Source organism: Syngnathoides biaculeatus, chromosome 17, assembly GCF_019802595.1.
Source record: "Syngnathoides biaculeatus isolate LvHL_M chromosome 17, ASM1980259v1, whole genome shotgun sequence".
Classification (NCBI taxonomy): domain Eukaryota; kingdom Metazoa; phylum Chordata; class Actinopteri; order Syngnathiformes; family Syngnathidae; genus Syngnathoides; species Syngnathoides biaculeatus.
The window spans coordinates 19,692,023-19,710,127 of NC_084656.1; the positions used below are offsets into that span (position 1 = coordinate 19,692,023).

An 18,105-nucleotide genomic window follows, 5' to 3' on the forward strand; every position below is an offset into this window, starting at 1 on the left:
AACCACTCAACAGAGTCCAAGGACTTTTGCCACCTCTGGTTGTGAGACTGTACTGTACAGTACAGTAAAGACTCTGTTTTCGAACGTCCCCTTTTTCGAACGAATATCAGTACTCGAATGCCCCCGACAAAACCCGGAAATAACATATTGCGCGCGCCCAGACTAGCAGACCCGCCCACGACGCGTTTTGTTAATTCAATTGTCAATTGTTAATTGGGGGGGAAAAAAAAAAAAAAGAAAAAAAACGGAAATGTCATAACGCACGGCGCCACCAGCGCACTTTTGTTATTCTGTGTAACGTCGCCTCTGCACACAAACGTGTCCCGGTAGTAACTGTTGTTTTTCTTCTTATCAAAGACTACCGTATTAACCCCCAATCATGGCTCCAAAGAAGGCAAGTTGCCTGTTTAAAATTATTCTTCACTTTTGTGAATGAAAAAAAACGTTTACAAGGCTGGGGGCCGAGTCGCTACAGATATGGGAATGCACTCCCAGCCGAGTGTACTCTACGACTAAAGCATAAATTGTAAGCAAAAAAAAATAAGTTTAAATTATTTGATTATATAAATTATTTAAACTATACATGTATTTCTACTGCGCAGTTTTTTTATCAGGAAAATCTACAAAAAAAGAAAAAGCCCAATTTTTTAGGCTTGGAACGCATTATTTTTTTTCCATTCATTGTAATGTGAAACATCGATTTGGTTTTTGAACAAATCGCTTCTCGAACCATTTTCCGGAACGTACGGCGGTTGAGAACCGAGGCGTCCACTGTATACTGTATTTCCCCCGGTGAATCACTGCACCATTGTTTTGAGTCCTCCGCTCGGTGTTTGCGCTGCATTTGAAGTAATTAGACCTCATCGGGTTCCAGTTTCGTGCTTCCCGAGGTCACGGAACCTATTAAAAGAGCCATAAAAGCTCTGATGTAACGGGTTCAATCGGAGTAAAGAGACTTTCCCCCTCGTTTCCGCCCTCCCGCTCCTCCCTTGGTGAAGTCTCTGCCTTTCCTGTTATGAAATATTAATTGGGAATCAGTGGAGAGCTTGTCTGCTAAACGCTGGAACAGAAGGGCCTGGTTGGCCTAGGGGCTGAAGTCTGCGTGTGTGTGTGTCAGCGTTCTCATCCTGTTTACCTGCAGGGATGCAGACCCCCCCACCACCACCACCACCGCCGCCCAACCGACCCTGGGGGGGTGCGCATAGCTCCCCTGCAGCGGCCGGGCTGACATTTCAAGTGCAGGCGCAGCGGCGGGAGCTCGCTCTGTGTGGCCTCGTCGGTAAATGAGTCCTTGTTGGATTCCGTTAAAGGGGGGGGGGGGGGTCACATCCTTTCGCTGCGCTTTTCAAAGCCATTTCCATTTTTAGCCGTCAATAAATGGAAAGGGAGCGGACATGAAAGCTCGCCAGCCCAAGAGGCCCATTTCTGTGAAACCACTGCAAGGAATTATGCGATCGCCAGTGAATGAACGACCCCCGCTCTCTTATCTCGACTTGAAAGCCGGGCCCGAAAAGCACTCTCACCCGCCCCCGCGCCGCCGGCCTCGCTCCGGCCCTGTTTAGAAGGGTTGGAAACTTTGCCCACGCTGGGGCCGAGCGCCACGGAAACAAATTTGAAGTGACACGGGCGCTGGGGAGGAGGCTCCGGGGCCCACGCGCACATGCGGGACTGAGCGTCCGAGCCCGAGGTCGCGCCGCGACGCGAAGGAGACAAAAACGCGGCGATTGGGATCGCGGTAAGACCCTCGCCTACGTGCACATTTTTCCAGCGGAACAAACTATTATCAGTCATTGTGTTTGCCTCGATTGTCCTTGCGCCTGCGATTTTGAAAAACGGATTGATGTAATAGTTGTTTGATGCGTTTTCAGGAAAAACACTGAATGTAAAGTCACACCTGGGATATACTCCATATATACGAGGGCACGCTCACAAGTAGCAAGGGTTTTTCACCGTGCATTTTTATTCAGACGTGTTTACGGAAGACGCGTCATAAATAGAGAGTCAGCGTGAGGGACGCCCAAGACCGTGCGGCGTCACCACTACCCCGCGCCTGCTTTTTCCGTTCCCCCCGTGGTTGTCGCCAGCCACGGCGAGGTCGCGTCGACCGCAGGGGAGCCGGGCAGCCCTCCGGCCGCGCGGCAGATAAATATTAACGCATCCTCACGTCGAGTAAGCTGCGTTTGCTTTTTAACCCTTGTAAACTGTCGATTTTTCCCCGTTTTTATGGGTGAAAATAATAAAAAGGAACCCTGAATCTCCCTCTTTCAACCTAACATTTAATATGAGGATATATTAAAATGTTAATATGAGACAATTATCGATGTTACCTAATTTATTATCCAGCAGTATCACTAATTACAATGTAACTAGTGAAGCCAACTGTACACACTCATTCACTGATCCCCACATCACTCCCCTTTTAAAGCCATACACGCAATGTGTGAGGATGATGACCCCGACAAAAATAATACCTGCACATGCATGTGATTGTGTTAAATATGCATAAAGCAATATCATGTTTTATTCATCCATCCATTATATCTACCGCTTTTCCGGGTCGGGTCGCGGGGGAAGTAGCTTCAGCAGGGATACCCAGACTTCCCTTTCCCAAGCCACTTCTTCCAGCCCTTCAGGAGGGATCCCGAGGCGTTCCCAAGTCAACCGAGAGACATAGTCTCTCCGGCGTGTCCTGGGTCCTCCTTGGGGTCTCTTTACGGTGGAACATGCCCGGAACACCTCACCAGGGAGGTGTCTCGGAGGCATCCAGATCAGATGCCCCAGCCACCTCGTCTGGCTCCTCTCAATGCGGAGGAGTAGCGGCTTGACGCTGAGCCCCTACCGGATTGATCCCAAGGTGTTCCCAAGCCAGCTGAGAGACATAGTCTGTCCAGCGTGTCCTGGGTCGTCCTCAGGGTCTCTTTCTGGTGGGACATGCCCGGAACACCTCACCAGGGAGCTGTCTAGGAGGCATCCAGATCAGATGCGCCAGCAACCTCGTCTGGCTCCTCTCAATGCGGAGGAGTAGCGGCTCGACGCTGAGCCCCTACCGGATGGATCCCGAGGTGTTCCCAAGTCAGCCGAGAGACATAGTCTGTCCAGCGTGTCATGGGTCGTCCTCGGGGTCTCTTTCTGGTGGGACATGCCCAGAACACCTCACTAGGGAGGCGTCCAGAAGGCATCCAGATCAGGTGCCCCAGCCACCTCGTCAGGCTTGTCTCAATGCGGAGGAGTAGCGGCTCGACGCTGAGCCCCTCCCGGATGACTGAGTTTCTCACCCTATCTCTAAGGGAGAGCCCGGACACCTTGCGGAGGAAACTGATCTTGTTCTTTCGGTCACGGCACAGCTCATGCCCAGAGGTGAGGATAGGAACGTAGATCGACCGGTAAATTGAGAGCTTCGCCTATCGACTTAGCATCCTCTTTACCACAACGGACCGATACAAAATCCGCATCACTGCAGACCCTGCACCGATCCGTCTGTCGATGTCTAGCTCCGTTCTTCCCTATCTCGTGAACAAGATCCCAAAATACTTGAAATACTCCACTTGGGGAACGATCTCATCGATTTTTTTTTTTTTTATCCGATCACTCAATTAATTGATGGGATCATCAGTAGAATACTCGATTAAAATGATAAAATAGCCGCAGGGCTAGGAAAAAACGCAATACTGTGGGTGGGGTGGGGGGGGGCATTGCAGAGGCTCACCGAGACCTCCATCTGGCGCACCCCCATTGGGCCTGGGTCGGCTCAGCGTTGACGGGTCGAGGTGCCGACTGTTACGCAGCAAACAACAGATGACTGGAAAGAAGGCCAATTAATAACAAGGTTCTAATGACTGGACTCACCGAGCCAAGTGTGTGCATCTGTGAGGTTGTCACAGCAACCGTTCCAGGTTCACTTTTAAACGCGCAACGCTCGGTCTGCGGCTGTCGTGTTAAATATCGGGAGTTGGTAAGTGCGGCGCGCCGTAATTAAGTACGCGCCGAGCCGCGTTCCGCTCGGCTCTTTTGTTATCGCAGAAAAGTGCTCGGGATAAGGATTCGGCGTGAAATCAAAAAGAGGGACGCTCGTGTTTGGGGGGGGGGGGATTATTATCACGGAATAATGCATGAACGCAAGCGCTATCTCGCGTGAGAATCGGCGGATCCGCCGGCGGGCACCTCGGCGCTTAAGCGTCCCCTCCGGGTAACGGCTGGAGGTCATGCGAGGGCCTTGTTTTGCCCGTAAATCAGTGATTAACTCTTAAAATGCTCCCAAACAATGAGGTATCCACTCTAATCTGGGGGGGGGGGCATGTAGGCTTCAAGTGCGACCACGGGAAAAAGATTAGCCTGGTTTTTTTAAGAGGCGGAAAGCATGGAGAGCGTTTGTTCGGGGGAGGTAAAAAGCTTATGAAAGACCATTTACATACCATCGCAACAAATATCACCCCCCCCCCCCCAGCGCAATGTTTCCCCACTTGTGTTTGCATAACCTTGAAACGTACACACAATTGCTCAGCGGCGCTTGAAAGTTGGCAAACGCACGGAGGGATGAAATCGGGATTAGGAGTCGCCTGTGAAAACGCGCCGCTCGGCGCTCGACGGGGGGGGGGCGCCGCAGTCACCGAGCGGGCCGGAACGCCGGGAAAGCGAATTCAGATATTTGTTCCGAAACGCGGTACACGTGCGAGGTTAATGGCTGAAAACATACGCAAAGACCAAGAACTACGTGGTGCTTGCTGCAGATTTAACGATTCTCTACTTTTATAATCTGGTCTGGTCATTTATTTTCCCACGGGCTGCCACTCCCCCCACGTTTAAAAGGACTTGACCTTCATTATCCCACCGTAATTGCACCGGCGGGTATCTGAGCCTACAAATCGAAAACACAATCCCTTCGTGTGTCCCGCAGGAGTTGCTGTTTTAGAGTGCCTCGTTGTCAGCCTCGAGTGTGAGCACGTGATCTAGGGAGGGACACAAAATGGAAGATTTTTAAAGTATTTTTAAGTCCAACTTGACACCCAGCGTGCATTTATCGGGGTTTCTCGCGGGCATTGCTGCTTTAGAGCGCCTCATTGTAGCGTTGTGGAAAAACCTGGAGGTAGCCACCAAAGGGTTTTAGCCGTAGTGGTTTACAGGCCGTTTGGTACCAGGCTGCCCTGACCCCTACGATCAACTTCCGATGACATCAAAATTTCACAAGTCGGAGCAATTGACCCCTCCGTACAGGGCACTTAACCACGCCTCCTGAAGTGACGTCACGCCACGTGCGCTGACGTAAGACAAACAGTAAAAATGGCAAATACAATACAATACATTCTGAACTGAGAGAGACGCCATGCTTCTGATTTCTTTTAATCATTCACACGTAGCAATGTTATGCTAGCGGAGAACGTCTCATTCATTTATACGAGACGTGTATTAAAAATCAAATTTAGGGCATATCTTCGTGCAAACACAGTCTGGTTAAGCTTCTGGCCGCGAGCCAGCAAGAAATCAATACGTTTGTGCAGTCCGATCATCGCTAAATATCGCTCAACAAAGAACAAGTGTGTCAATCGTTCACACGCAGCGGTGTTATGCTAGCGAAGAACTTTGAATTCATTTATACGAGACGTGTATTGAAAATCAAATGTAGGGCATACCTTCGTGCAAACATATGTGTTCCGGTTGATATTAGATGTATTTAGTTGATGATGCGGTCTTCCACAAAGTTTGATCTATCGAAGGCATTTTTCGTACTGGGTCTTCGGTTTTGGAAAGGGTACGAATGGAACTCTACCAACTAGCCTTTCCGGATACCTGTCGTCACTATTACAAAGTCCGTGACTACACCTCTTAACCATATTTTTTGTTAAATAACCCAAATACGCGATAAAACGCTAACTAAACCTATACTGGACCATGCAATGTTGTCTGAGAAAATGGCGGGAGCAAAAACGGGCTTTGGTTTATGCAGATCTCTGGCCTCTGATTGGTCTGTGACGCGGATTGCGCAATATCCACGGAGGGGTCAATTCTAAGACAAGGTAGCCCCCCTTGAGAGAGGGGGGGGTCAAATAATTAAGAATTTGTCAGCACCCCATGACGTCCTTCGCGCCATGCTTGTTTTTCCACACCGTTGTTCCCCCCCGCCTGCGACGCCGCGTGCGGTCGGCAGGTTTCCGGGTGATCAAGGTCGGGGCTGTTAATTATCTTTGTGTGCCATTTCTTTACCTGACAACACTCGCCAGTTGCCCGGGGGAACCTTGACATCCCCCCCCCCCCCCGTTTGTTTTCGTCGCTTATCTGCGCTGCGCAGCGTTCGATTGGCGGACGCGGCAAAGGAAATGACAGCAAAAGCGCCGTCGTGTCGTTATTAATCAATTAGTGGACTGATGGGGGGGGGGGGGGGGGTTGGCTTGGATGTTCCAGGCAATCCGCAATAATGAGAGACTATATGAAATACACGTTTTCAATCATTTGACCCCTCCCAGATGATTTAAACACAACAGAATACACAAACCTAATAAAACGCACTTTTTGAATTATTTTTAGGCGCTAAGAAATGAGAATTTTACAGATCCCTTTTCGGAAACAATGACTCTTACACGTGTACTTTTCGAAGAACTTACTTTAAGCTGCCCCTTTTGACACGGAAGCTCTTTTCGAAGAAGAGAACATCTCACAGTCGTGTGAAGTGACTGGAGCCATTCTACCCATATTTAGATGATATGCGGATCGCTTCTCACCAACAACAGACTCCCCGACAGTATGTATGACAGTACGTAGCGTACTCAACCGTGAGCGACAGCGGCCACGATGAGCCACCCCGGCCGAAGCCATGGTCGACGCGCCGTGTTAGCCGATGACGGCTTCGGCGCGCCGACGCGCACATCAACGCATTTAGTACCCCTGACTTACATACACGGGTCTTTTGTCACGTTCTGAGAGGATTATTCCCACAAAGCTCTCGTCCTTTGCACCCGTGCAATCCATTTTTCAAGACAAACTGGGTCTTTTGAAAAAGTGTGACGAGTGAATCCATCGTCCCGAGTGTTCGCGCAATATCCGGCAATGCAACGAGCCGGCATTTTGGCTAACACGAAGGAACAAAGAGCTAGCTTCCAGCAAGGCAAAACTAGTAGAAACATACGAGCCTTTATTTATTTAACTTTATCTCCGGGCATGACTGGTGGACCACAGCCGTAACTTTGTATCCGGGAGCATGACTGACCACAACTGTACATTTTCCAAATGCGAGTGACTTCTCTACTTTAAAGTCTTAGAAAGTCTTCTCGGAAGTCTCTTTAGGTCCAATGACCAAATGGTCCAAATTTGGGATGTACGTCACTCAACAATTACATTGCTAGAAACGTGTCATCAATAACACACAATTTAATGCAATTTAAGATATTTATCAACCGGGTTACGTTGTGTTGTTATTACTTCTTGATACAGAGGGGGATTACCAGTTAGTTCACGGACTTTGGTTCGTTGAACTCATTCAGGTATAACACTTAGGCATGAGAATTTCGGCAAGTATGGTGACCGATCTTTCGGTTCCGTTGATTTTTGTCCTGGGAAACGATTTTATATTCATATTCTGCACCTCAGCTTTATCACCTCACCTTCTTCATTGGTTCCGGCAATAAATTCTTCAGATATAGTCCACTTTTGGAACATCTTTAGGGACACAGTCTCTTGTCTTTTACGTTTAGCAACCGACATGTTTGACTAGCGTTTGAGTGACCCGGATATGAATAACTCGACCTTGCGCATGGAAACCGGTGCCGTTTGTAAACCACACTGACAAAGCTGGGCGATCATGTAGGTTCGTTTTATACAGATTCTTGTATTTCGTTGAGAACTCGTTTTACATTCCACACGTGGGCGAATTTTATTAAAAGTAAGCCCAGAGATCTGGGAAACGGACTTTCGGTTCCGTGTTTTCTAAGGCCGGGTAACGACACGGTAACGGAACGATCGTTTCCGTGAAACGCTCACGGCTGACACTGCCATAGTACTGGATTCAATTTCTCCCGTGATATGAATATTTGGCCACATTGGTGAGGCCTTGCATCACATCTAACGGCGAGTCGATAAACATGTGCATGCAGCACGGGGGGTCGGGCAGCAGGAGGAGGGGTCCGGGACTATTAACTAATGAGGTTTCCATAGTAGCGCAGCCATGCAGCCACAGTGGGAAGTGCAGCTGTGTTGTGTCTGGCTGCCTCTGACAGTGCTCTAATCTCTGGCCTAACAAAACCAGACACCCCTGCCAAGGCGTGCATGCCGCACGCACGCCGGCATTTTCCCCGAGAACCTTCGTCTTTTGATTTTCTTCGCGCTAAATTAGCCGTCTCGCGTAATTGGCCGACATTATCCGGCGTGGAAAATAGAGCACTTTTCTGCAATTACGCTTTAAATGCATCATTGCGTGTCCACCCGCAATCAGCCCGTGTGAACGGTCTTATCTTTATGTTCATAAATATTCAATTATTTCCCAAAGGCTGTGAATGTTATTGCATCTGGTTGTATCTGTTTTGTTTTTTTTTGTTTTTTTTAAAGAGGATTATGGGAAATTACACACCCAGAACCCGGCAGATTATCAATAAAGAATCATTTTAATCCCAACCCAAAGGATTATCAATAAAAGAGTCATAACCCTAATAAGGATTATCAATAAAGGATTACCCAAACCCTAACCCTCACCCAGAACCACAATCCTCCCTCTGGCCGTACCGTTCAAAATTCAACCCAAAAAAACTTAAAGCATCAAAACAAATATCAAAGTTCTGTTTTTTCTGACACCAAAAGATGCCTGAACTGAGCTAAGGTGTGTTAAGAAACGAAAATATACACTTAAACCTTGATCCCAAGTCCTAGTTCAGATTTCTAGCCTTGCATGTATTTCAAAGATGAGACTGAGGCGCCTTCTGCTAAATTCAGGTTACGTCACCAGGTTTTATGACGACGATATTGACCCCGTCGTGGTTATTTTTACTTCAATTGTTTCCTGAGGGAAAACTAAAACTGAAAAACCGGCAAGCGGCGTTCAGAAACGTGTTCGCGTTCCATTGTCGAGACTCTGCGCGCATTCAGGTCTCTCCCGACCGGGCGGAAATTGTTGTTTTCGGCGGTAGCGCCGCACGTTCGAACCGATGTTTTTGCTTTGTCGCGTTTCTGAATTGAACACTCCTCCTCGCCCTCTGCCTTCCATTTGAAACCCCCAATTTCTCATTTCTGTCTTTCATGGGACAGATCGCGTAGATTGAATCATTTTCGCAGTCGTGGTGGGTGGAGGTTTGGTTTTCTCACTCACCACCGGCCTGTAATGAAATAAATTTCAGACGGGAGCAAGCTCACTCGCTCGCCCCCGCAAAGCTGGAATTGGTTTTGTTATTGAGAATTAAATGAAGTGTAGTTTCTCTCCTCGTCGCAGATCAACCCCTTCTCTTCATCCGCCCTGATCCCAGCCGACTCGCATCCAACTTAATAAAAGCGACGCTCTGCAAGCCGGCTGCAATTTACAGCCGCGGCCGCGTTTATTGTTTTAAATGGGGAGGGGGGGTTAGGGGCACCTTTTTCAACCTTTGCTACGTCGGTTTGGCGTTAAGCAGCCGTGAAATTACCCGGCTAATGACATTTAAATCCAGTTCGCCGTTTGTCCCGCTGTCGGCTTCCGCGCCGGCGATTCAATCACGGCAGCGCGCTTGCCGATCCGTTTCTGTCACGGTTTGAGCTCAGGAGCTTTGCTGTGAATTTTGTCAAGATCCATTTTCTATAACGCTTCTCCTCATTGGGTTCCCAGGTGAGCTGCAGCTCATCCCAGCAGACTTTGGGTCCCATCCTAGATTAGCCGGAAAGTCAGAGTCTGTTCGGATCCATGAAAGTATAAAAAGGAGAACCATACCCCCATGATCCGTTCTGCGACTGTGCTTGTAACTAGGATGCACTCATATCTCAAACTTAAGAGTTCTGTTGCTATTCATGGCAGGTCCAAAAGGAGGCTTTGAATCAAGGTTTGACTGTTCGAGGGAAAATGTGCATCTGAATTCACTGTAGTATACTTCTATTTCCAATGAGGACTAAGGTCTGGCTTTTGTCTTCTTTCGTTCCCAGGCGAGCCACCCTCTGCCGCGTCCAGGTACCCGTCTCCAGCCGAGCTGGACGCCTTCGCCAGGAGGACGGCCAGCAGCCCGCTGTGCATCAAGATTTTTCCGTCGGACATCCGGGTGCCGCAACACAAACAGCTCAGCAAGACTGTGAACGGTCTGGACACCACGGGCCAGAGCTACGGCACTTACTCGCAGCCTTACGCGGGAGGCTACCAGGGCTTGTTGGCCATCGGCCAGGTGGCGGCGGCGGCGACGGTTAAGGGTGTGGTGAAGAACTCGGACGGGAAAAGGACGAAGCAGACGCACAGCCAGGGTTGTCCGACGGCATATAAAAACCCAGCCAATCGCGGATATCCCGTCAGGCACGGGCACAAGGCCCATCACGTGAGCTCGTGTAAGCCCGACGTTCCCGTGGAGACGCTTTGTTCCATTGCCGGGATGCCCTCCGGAGATCACAGCCTGCTCCCTTGCTCTGAGCTCGCCGAGGTTCAGAGCCTGATGAGGCAGCTAAACCGAGTCCCCCGGCCAGGGGGCGAGGCTCGAGCCAGCCCCTCTCTGCAGGCGGTGGCGGCCGTGGCCCGCTCGGACTTCGCCGCGGGCGTCCCTCTGACGCAAAGCAGCACCCCGTTCGGCGGGGCGGTGGTCCCCATGCAGGGCGCCGCTCACGTGGCCCAGGCTGACTATGCCGCGTGGCAACACAGGCATCACTTGTATCGGCGGGGAGCGGCGAGGATGTACAACCTCGTAGCGGCAGACTCCGGAATGGGACAGTCTCCTGAAAGCTGCCTGCCTTTGGTGTCCTCCTCGTACGGGGTGCATCCGCCCGTGCAGGATCCCTTTTCTGTCAAACACTTCTTCACCCCGCTGTGGGACGGCGTTAGCGCTACGCCCAACAGCGACTGCTGCGCTTCTCAGGTGCCGGGTACCTTGGCGCCCCTGCACCCCCATCTCGGCCAACACCACCAGACGCATTTCCACCCTGTTCCTGTCCATCCTCAGGTAGAGTTGGATTTCCAAAATTACAAGACTCCGTGCAAGCCAGTGAAGCTCTCGCTCATCCCCGTCTCGACAGCTCTTGCTTTGTGCACTGGTGCACAGTCACGTTAGAAATCGGTGCGAGCATGGAATTGTCCAAATTTATTGGCTCCTTAGTTCCAGTGATAGGAACTCTGAACGATTCACCATACCAAGAGCTCATTTTTCCAAACTTTGTGGAAACAGTTTTGGGGACGGTCCCCTTCCTGTTCCAACAGGACTACGCATCATTGCACAATCTATGTATTTCGCAAGGATTGCTGTTGATGACAAGCACGTAAATTACCCTTCATTCCCAGTTAATTCTTACTGAACGTTAATAATTTCACATTTTTAACAACATTGCCCATCTTAACGTACCACGGAAACTTTTCTTTGCAACCTTCTCCTCAGGTCTACGGCACGGAGCAAAATGTCTGCTGCGGACCGCCGGGCGCGAGCCTGTGTCACGCCGCAGCACTCAGCAGAAGTCTGCAGTCTCTGGAGTGCCTCATCAGTGAAATCCAGCCGCCCTGCATCAAAGAGCGCATGCTGGGCCGCGGGTACGAGGCTGCCGGGACGCAGCAGATGCTGGAGCAGCAGCAGCAGCAGCTTCCTCATCATCATCACGCCCACATCCAACTTCCAGTGTACAGATGAGATGCAACGCGCCCGACGACAACTCGCTTTGACGTCAAGGGCGACGCGCTGGACATCAGTTGCGTAATTCGGAATTTGACCAAAATATTCAGGAAGTTGCACAAAAATGGGCCATTTTGAAACTGCTGTTGGAAGCGTAATTCGCACCTACAGTTCCTACAGGAACAGATGTAAATATGCCACAAATGCCAAACACATTTTACAGCATTACTCGTAAAAATATTTGGTTTACAAATTATTTGATTTCAGATGGGGAAAAAGTACAGCGCAGAAAACTTTACGTAACTTTTTCCCCTAACTACCAGGGGTGTTCATAGCCCCTCCCACACTCACACACACAAAGATCTCCTCTCTGTCGAGACGTTTCACTTCAACATAGTTCCTTGACACAGATATTCTTCTTTGCTAGTAGACAGAACTTTGGTGCCATCTTTTAGTGCGTCGGGTACTGCTATATTTCTTAATTTCAATACAAGAGAAATCTTAAAGAGGCATTTATGTTTGATATGTCTGCTGCATGTGCATCAACCAAGTGTAACGGTCCTTTCCGACTGGCCACCTTAAGCTCCGCCCCCTTAGCGACAGTTGCTGTGTCCCACCAGCTTGCAAAATGGCGATTGAACAGAACAGGTTTGAAGTCGCTTCTCTATCGCGTATTCCAGATAATATTGCGGTATGTTTTTTGCCAAATGTGTCAGACTTGTCCAAGAGAGTTCTAGGGAGAGGTCTCAACTATTTCACGCAAGGATATATACACAGAATTAGGATTTTGGACGGATATCGTTCATCAGAATTGCACGTTCCCCAAGTGCATCTGAGGGCCATTTTCTTCGGAACATTAACTTTTCCAAGCGCATGCTACTGTCAACCAGAATTGCCCGTGGGACAACATAGCAGCAGGGGGCGTGTCAAGCCAGGTGGTTAAGACAATGCGGCTATCTGGTTGGCTATTCTCGTACGAGTGATTGACAGGCCGGAAAGATCCATCGGGCAATCTTAGCAACGAAGTGCTGCCCCCACAAGCGAAAACGCAATCCAAGCTCTTACCGTCTTGCGCGTTTCTTGTTTCTCGAGGGTGCCGTTGCGCAAATAGAAGCCGTCCATCTTGTCGCAGCGCCCGTATCGCCGGCCGCCATTCGTCACGGTAACAAAAGCCCCCGATCCTGCAGTTGACTGGGCAGGGTAAGAAAAAGAATGAGTTAATCTCTCCTGCCACCATAATGACGGAAATTAAAATACCATAATGAGTTCCAAATTGTACCCAAATAGTTTAAAAACAGTTTGAATTTAACAGTTCCATGCAACTGACCGGTTCTTGTCCAGTTATTCATCCGCATATGACTTGAGGAAGTCCATGTATGATATTTTTAAGAATCACAGCTCCGCCCCCAAATCCTGATTCCGTTTTCCCCTGAAATTTTTTGGTTGAATTCCGAGTTGCGAGTGTCCGCTGTCTGTTCCCCGCCGCGTGCAAGAAAACGATAATCATGAGCAGAGATGCTGATTTTCCCCTCATAACGTTGTACAGCACCTACAGCGACCGTTATTAGCCATAATTATCATCAACATAAAGCGACTGTACTTGAATCCGCTTGCCCACTCCGAGAAAATCGTGAACACTCAGGCTTCTCCAGTACAATTGTACGGAGTTGGGGGTGGACAAATGATGTGAATATTTCTTTGTGCCACGCATTACTAACGAATCGATTTTTTTTTCCCCCTCGAGTATGATGAATATTCTGTCAGGGTTTTCCCCCCACCCCGCCAAGTCTCGGTTGATTTTCACATCGCCCGCCGCAGTTCGAAATCAACTGTGGCGCTCAGGCCAAGTAAAACGACTTTTTTTTTTTTGTTTTGTTTTAATTTTTTTTTTTTTTTTGGGGGGGGGCTAACATTCACTGGACATATTAGGTACGCAGTTTAATTAAATGCAGTACGAGAGCTGTATCGCAAATTCCGTCTTTCAGAGAATAAGACCACGACTCTCGTGCCGGGTGTCATTACACTGTGCAGTTGTACCTAATATTACGGTGTCCTCTCCGTAGCTCGAATCGAAAACGTGGCGGCGGGTACTTGCTTGTGTGCTTGTATGATATTTATTTATGTCGATCCGTATGTGGGGGAGTATCTCTATTAAGTGCAATTATTATATATCTATGGACATGATGAGGTATGTTGTCGAAATATGTACATGTATGTATGACCTGCCCCTCCCCCCACTTTTTTTTTTTTGCCCTCTGCTTCATAATAAGGATTGTCAAGTAAATGACATTTTCTAGACCCAAACAATTGTGTGCGTTTGTCATTGTGCGCGTTTCTGCGATGGTTGGGTGAGCTGTTAAAAAAAAATGGTAGAAGCAAACATAAAACGAAAGATTATGATTTATATGATATGGGGCTGGGTGACGCGGTGCGGAAATAAATACAGTATGCGCCACCGGGATTTGAATTTGAAATGTAAAGTGATCACTTTTCAATAGTTGCTACAATTCGCCGTCTAAAATTCACCGTCTGTGCCACCAGGCAGGGTTACTTCAGGTCAGAACCAAACACACCAGCCAATCGCAGTTACGCTTTCTTAGTCACGTGACGTCACATGCTAAGAAAGCGTGACTGCGATTGGCTGGCTGTTCGGTTCTGACCTGAAGTAACCCAGCCTGGTGGCACAGACGGTGAATTTTAGACGGCGAATTGGAGCAACTATTGAAAAGTGATCACTTTACATTTCAAATTCAAATCCTGTTTTCTGTGCCGGTTATCCTCACGAGGGTCGCGGGGAGTGCCGGAGCCTATCCCAGCTGTCGACGGGCAGGAGGCAGGCTACACACCCTTAACCGGTTGCCAGCCAATCGCAGGGCACATGGAGACAAACATCCGCAGTCACAATCACACCTAGGGGCAATTTAGAGTTGTTTTTGGGATGTGGGAGGAGGTTTTCTGTGGAATTCCAAATTCAAATCCTGGTGGCACATATTGACTTCCATAACGCGGCCGCAAATAAAATCTGATTTTAAATCAATTCAATGTACCTCTGCTGTTCGCGACAATCTGTGAAAAAATGACGCTGCCTTATTTTTGTCATGTAACTTGTTTTTCTTAGCGAAAATACGCGGAGGTTTCTGCAAATAGCGAGCTAGGAGAATAGTAAAATTTAAAAAAAACATGATTGAAATGATTTAATTCACATGTTATGAATATAAATTGTTCCTAAATGTTCCCAAAAAAAAAACATTTCTGAATGATTCCATGCAAATGTGTTGTACATAGATCTTAAATATCATCTGAACTGCACTTCACCAACACTCATGTATGCATGTGAAATAAAGTTGAAGCCACAGCAAGTTTAATTTAGTGATTATTTCGCGCAACATTGCGGGGGAGGGGGGGGGGGGTACTACACTTTGAGCATCACCGCTAAAAATATTGCAAATTGCAAAGAAATCACATCCGTCCCTTTGTGGCCGAAACAGAAGCCATTTAAATACGCTAATAAAGCAACGTAAACGCGATTAATTAGTTAATGCGAGCATTAGCCGGTCCGCATGACAACACAAATGACCCATCTGGACGGGCGTAATAACATTGTGTTCGCTGTTTGGGGGCGGAAAAAAAAGCAATATAGGCTTGATAAATAATAATCCCGGCTTTCAAAAGGTCAGTTTTGTTGTCACCGAGACGCCGTCGTCGGGCGGTGATTTGCCGATTCGAGCCCATTGTGTAGCGGGGCTTGGACGCAGGGCGTTTTTCATGCCATTTATCTGTCAAGACAGGCCCCGGGCGCCGTGCTGATAAACCAACCTGGAACACAGACGCGCTCTCCTCTTCTCGTCTTTCTCGCCGGCGATTAGTTCGGGGGCCCCCCTCCCCGGCTCCTTCGGGGGAGGGGGAACGGGAGCCGGGGCCCGACCTCCCGGGACGTACTTCGGATAAGGCGGCCTGCGGGGGGAGAGTTGATCTGCGGGGATTAGAGCGGGGAAATGAAAGAGAAGGGAAAGGTGATCCTAATCTCGTTTTTTTTTTTTTTTTTTTTTTTTCTTTTTAAAACCAGTGATGAGAAATTAGATTGTCGAAACTGACAGAATAAACGACGGAGTTCAGTGGTACCATGAGAGTTGAAGTTATTCCGTGACCATACTTCCAACCTCCACTAATCAGAAAGACATTTTGCAGTGTGTTTTAATTATGGGAAACAGCACTCTGCTTATCAATATAATAATAGAATTTAAAAGGAATTCTCCAGGTTTTTCATTAATTCTGGATCCTTCTTGTACATGTGACTTGGCCTTTGGGCTGCAGTGCAGTACAGTCATATAGGCACGGGCAAAGACGGGTAAAATGTCGTAAAATTAGTCATTCTTCGCAGAGGATAAAGAATATATGCCTGTCTGTGTGCAGTGGACCGGGCCAGACCACAAATACTGAAAATGTGCTGATATTTGCATTGCCAAAAAAAAAATAAAAAATGAAAAAATAGACTTATATTAAGCATTTTCCAGTTCCCCCCCCCTGCGCCTCACCCCATAATAATTAGAAAAAAAATGTGGAAATGTGAAAATAAACCCCCAATGTTTATATATGTAAGCTCTTTTTCCATGTACGAACCAGGGGCCGACTTACTCCAAGCGAACTCCTGAGATTTACAGGAGCCCCCTCAAAAATCTCCTCATAACTGATTAAAATTATGATTAATATTTGTCCAATTCAAAACAACTAATATTCTTTTGGTCTTAAGTCGCGCATAACAAAATGCTTAATTTGTCATCCTCATTTTAATTGCAAAAGCACGGGCCGACTTACTACAAGCAAACTCCTGAGATTTACAGGAGCCCCCCTAAAAATCTCCTAATAACTGATTAAAATTACTATTATTAATATTTATCCAATGCAAAACTACTAACATTGTTTTGGTCTTAACTCGCGCTTAACAAAAATACAAAACAAAATCCTTATTTTAATTGATCCCCATTGCAATTAACTTTACCATCCTACTGTGCATTCTTTCTTCAAATCAAAGCAATTATTATTGATTTAAAACGTAAAAAAAATGTCTCATCCGAGCATAAACGCTAAACATGAGAAAAAGTGAAGTTCTGCCTTGATGCAGGTTCGAAATCTGCAAAATCAAGTACACTTACAAAAATACACGTTCCCTCTTCTTTGAAACTAAGTATTGATCAATGTATATATGTCGAGGCAGGCTATTAATACGTCCATTTCATACTTCGATATGGACCAACATTATAAGGATATTCCGAACTCAGAAACTAATATGCGTAAATGGAAAAAAAAAATGACAGGAGTTAGAAAGCGGATCAAACACTGCCCTCTACAGGCCAAATAACGAATAGTTACTGCTTATTTTAATGACCTCAACTCTTCTTAAATTAAATTATTTTGACAACTGTAAACGAATCTAAACGCCACAGTGCCGACGTCACCACGGTAGCCGCCGACGAGTCAACGCCAATGATTTACCAAAAAATAAATAAAATTAAAAATATATATATTTATTTATTTTAAAAGAAACGTTTACGAGACCTTAGATTCCCTAGCAAGTTGAAGACACTTTTAGTTTTTATTAAGGGCTGAATTGAAAAGATGTCTACTTTTTTATTTCGATTTATTTAAAGGTAAATGCGGTGAAAATGTCTTTCCGGTTGAATTTAAACTCTTAATGAAATGTCACCTATGTTTAATTAGAGATCTGAAGATTACACTTCAGTTAAAGAGGATCGAGGGAAAAGTCTTCTAGAATTCACAATTTGTTGAATTATTTGAACAAAAACTATGATTTATGGTGTGCCTTATCACCTTTGACTTTGTTGATTCTTTTTTGCTAACAAAACGTCACATATTTACATTTTAAAAGTGGGAAACAAAAAAATGGTGGCTTATCAACACAGCACTATTAACTTATTGCATGTATATCGTTGTATTTCGTTACATTTTGATGTAAAGATTGGCAAGGAAAATCTAGTGACTTACCGAACTCCTCTCTTTCTTTTACTGGCAAACAAAAACCTGATGAATAACCGCAAAAGTTATCGAGACAAAACAAATTTGCCCAACGTCGTGTTTGTTTTGCGTGTCATTTCCACTTCTTCCCCTCCAAGCCAAACGCTTTTCCGGTTTACCTTTTCGCGCCGTCCCCCACCAACCAATGACACGAGAGCGACGTCACGTGGCTACCGCTGACGCATTTATATACGCTGGAATTTTTCAACACTAAATGAAGCCATTTCGAAATGTAATCATAGAAATACGTTACAATAATTATGTATATTAGAATATAGTATATTAGAAAAAAAAATTCTAGTCTATATATTTATATAATTTCAGCAGCAGAATG

At 46.9% G+C, this 18,105-nt stretch overlaps 2 protein-coding genes across 11 annotated transcripts in view; one reads left to right on the forward strand and one right to left on the reverse strand.

The window, feature by feature from the left end:
• Nucleotides 1–12,810, forward strand: part of LOC133515305 (protein FAM222A) — a 27,631-nt gene extending 14,821 nt beyond the window's left edge. For both annotated transcript variants that reach the window (XM_061847741.1, XM_061847740.1), the window contains exons 3-4: nt 10,087–11,081; nt 11,511–12,810. In XM_061847741.1, coding sequence (XP_061703725.1) covers nt 10,087–11,081; nt 11,511–11,756 — 1,241 coding nt within the window. In that variant the 3' untranslated portion in view covers nt 11,757–12,810. The remainder of the gene's footprint in view (nt 1–10,086; nt 11,082–11,510) is intronic.
• The window catches only part of cplane1 (ciliogenesis and planar polarity effector 1), a 73,905-nt gene extending 55,949 nt beyond the window's left edge, over nt 1–17,956 (reverse strand). For 4 of the 9 annotated variants that reach the window (XM_061847736.1, XM_061847734.1, XM_061847737.1 and 1 more), the window contains exons 1-3: nt 17,742–17,955; nt 15,555–15,711; nt 12,804–12,929 (exon numbers count right to left, since the gene is read on the reverse strand). The gene's annotated coding sequence lies outside the window, so the exon portion shown is untranslated. Of the gene's footprint in view, nt 1–12,803; nt 14,188–15,554; nt 15,712–17,741 lie in introns of those variants that run through there. The other 5 variants (XM_061847735.1, XM_061847727.1, XM_061847733.1 and 2 more) reach the window with 5 other exon arrangements.
• Between the last annotated feature and the right edge of the window lie 149 nt (nt 17,957–18,105).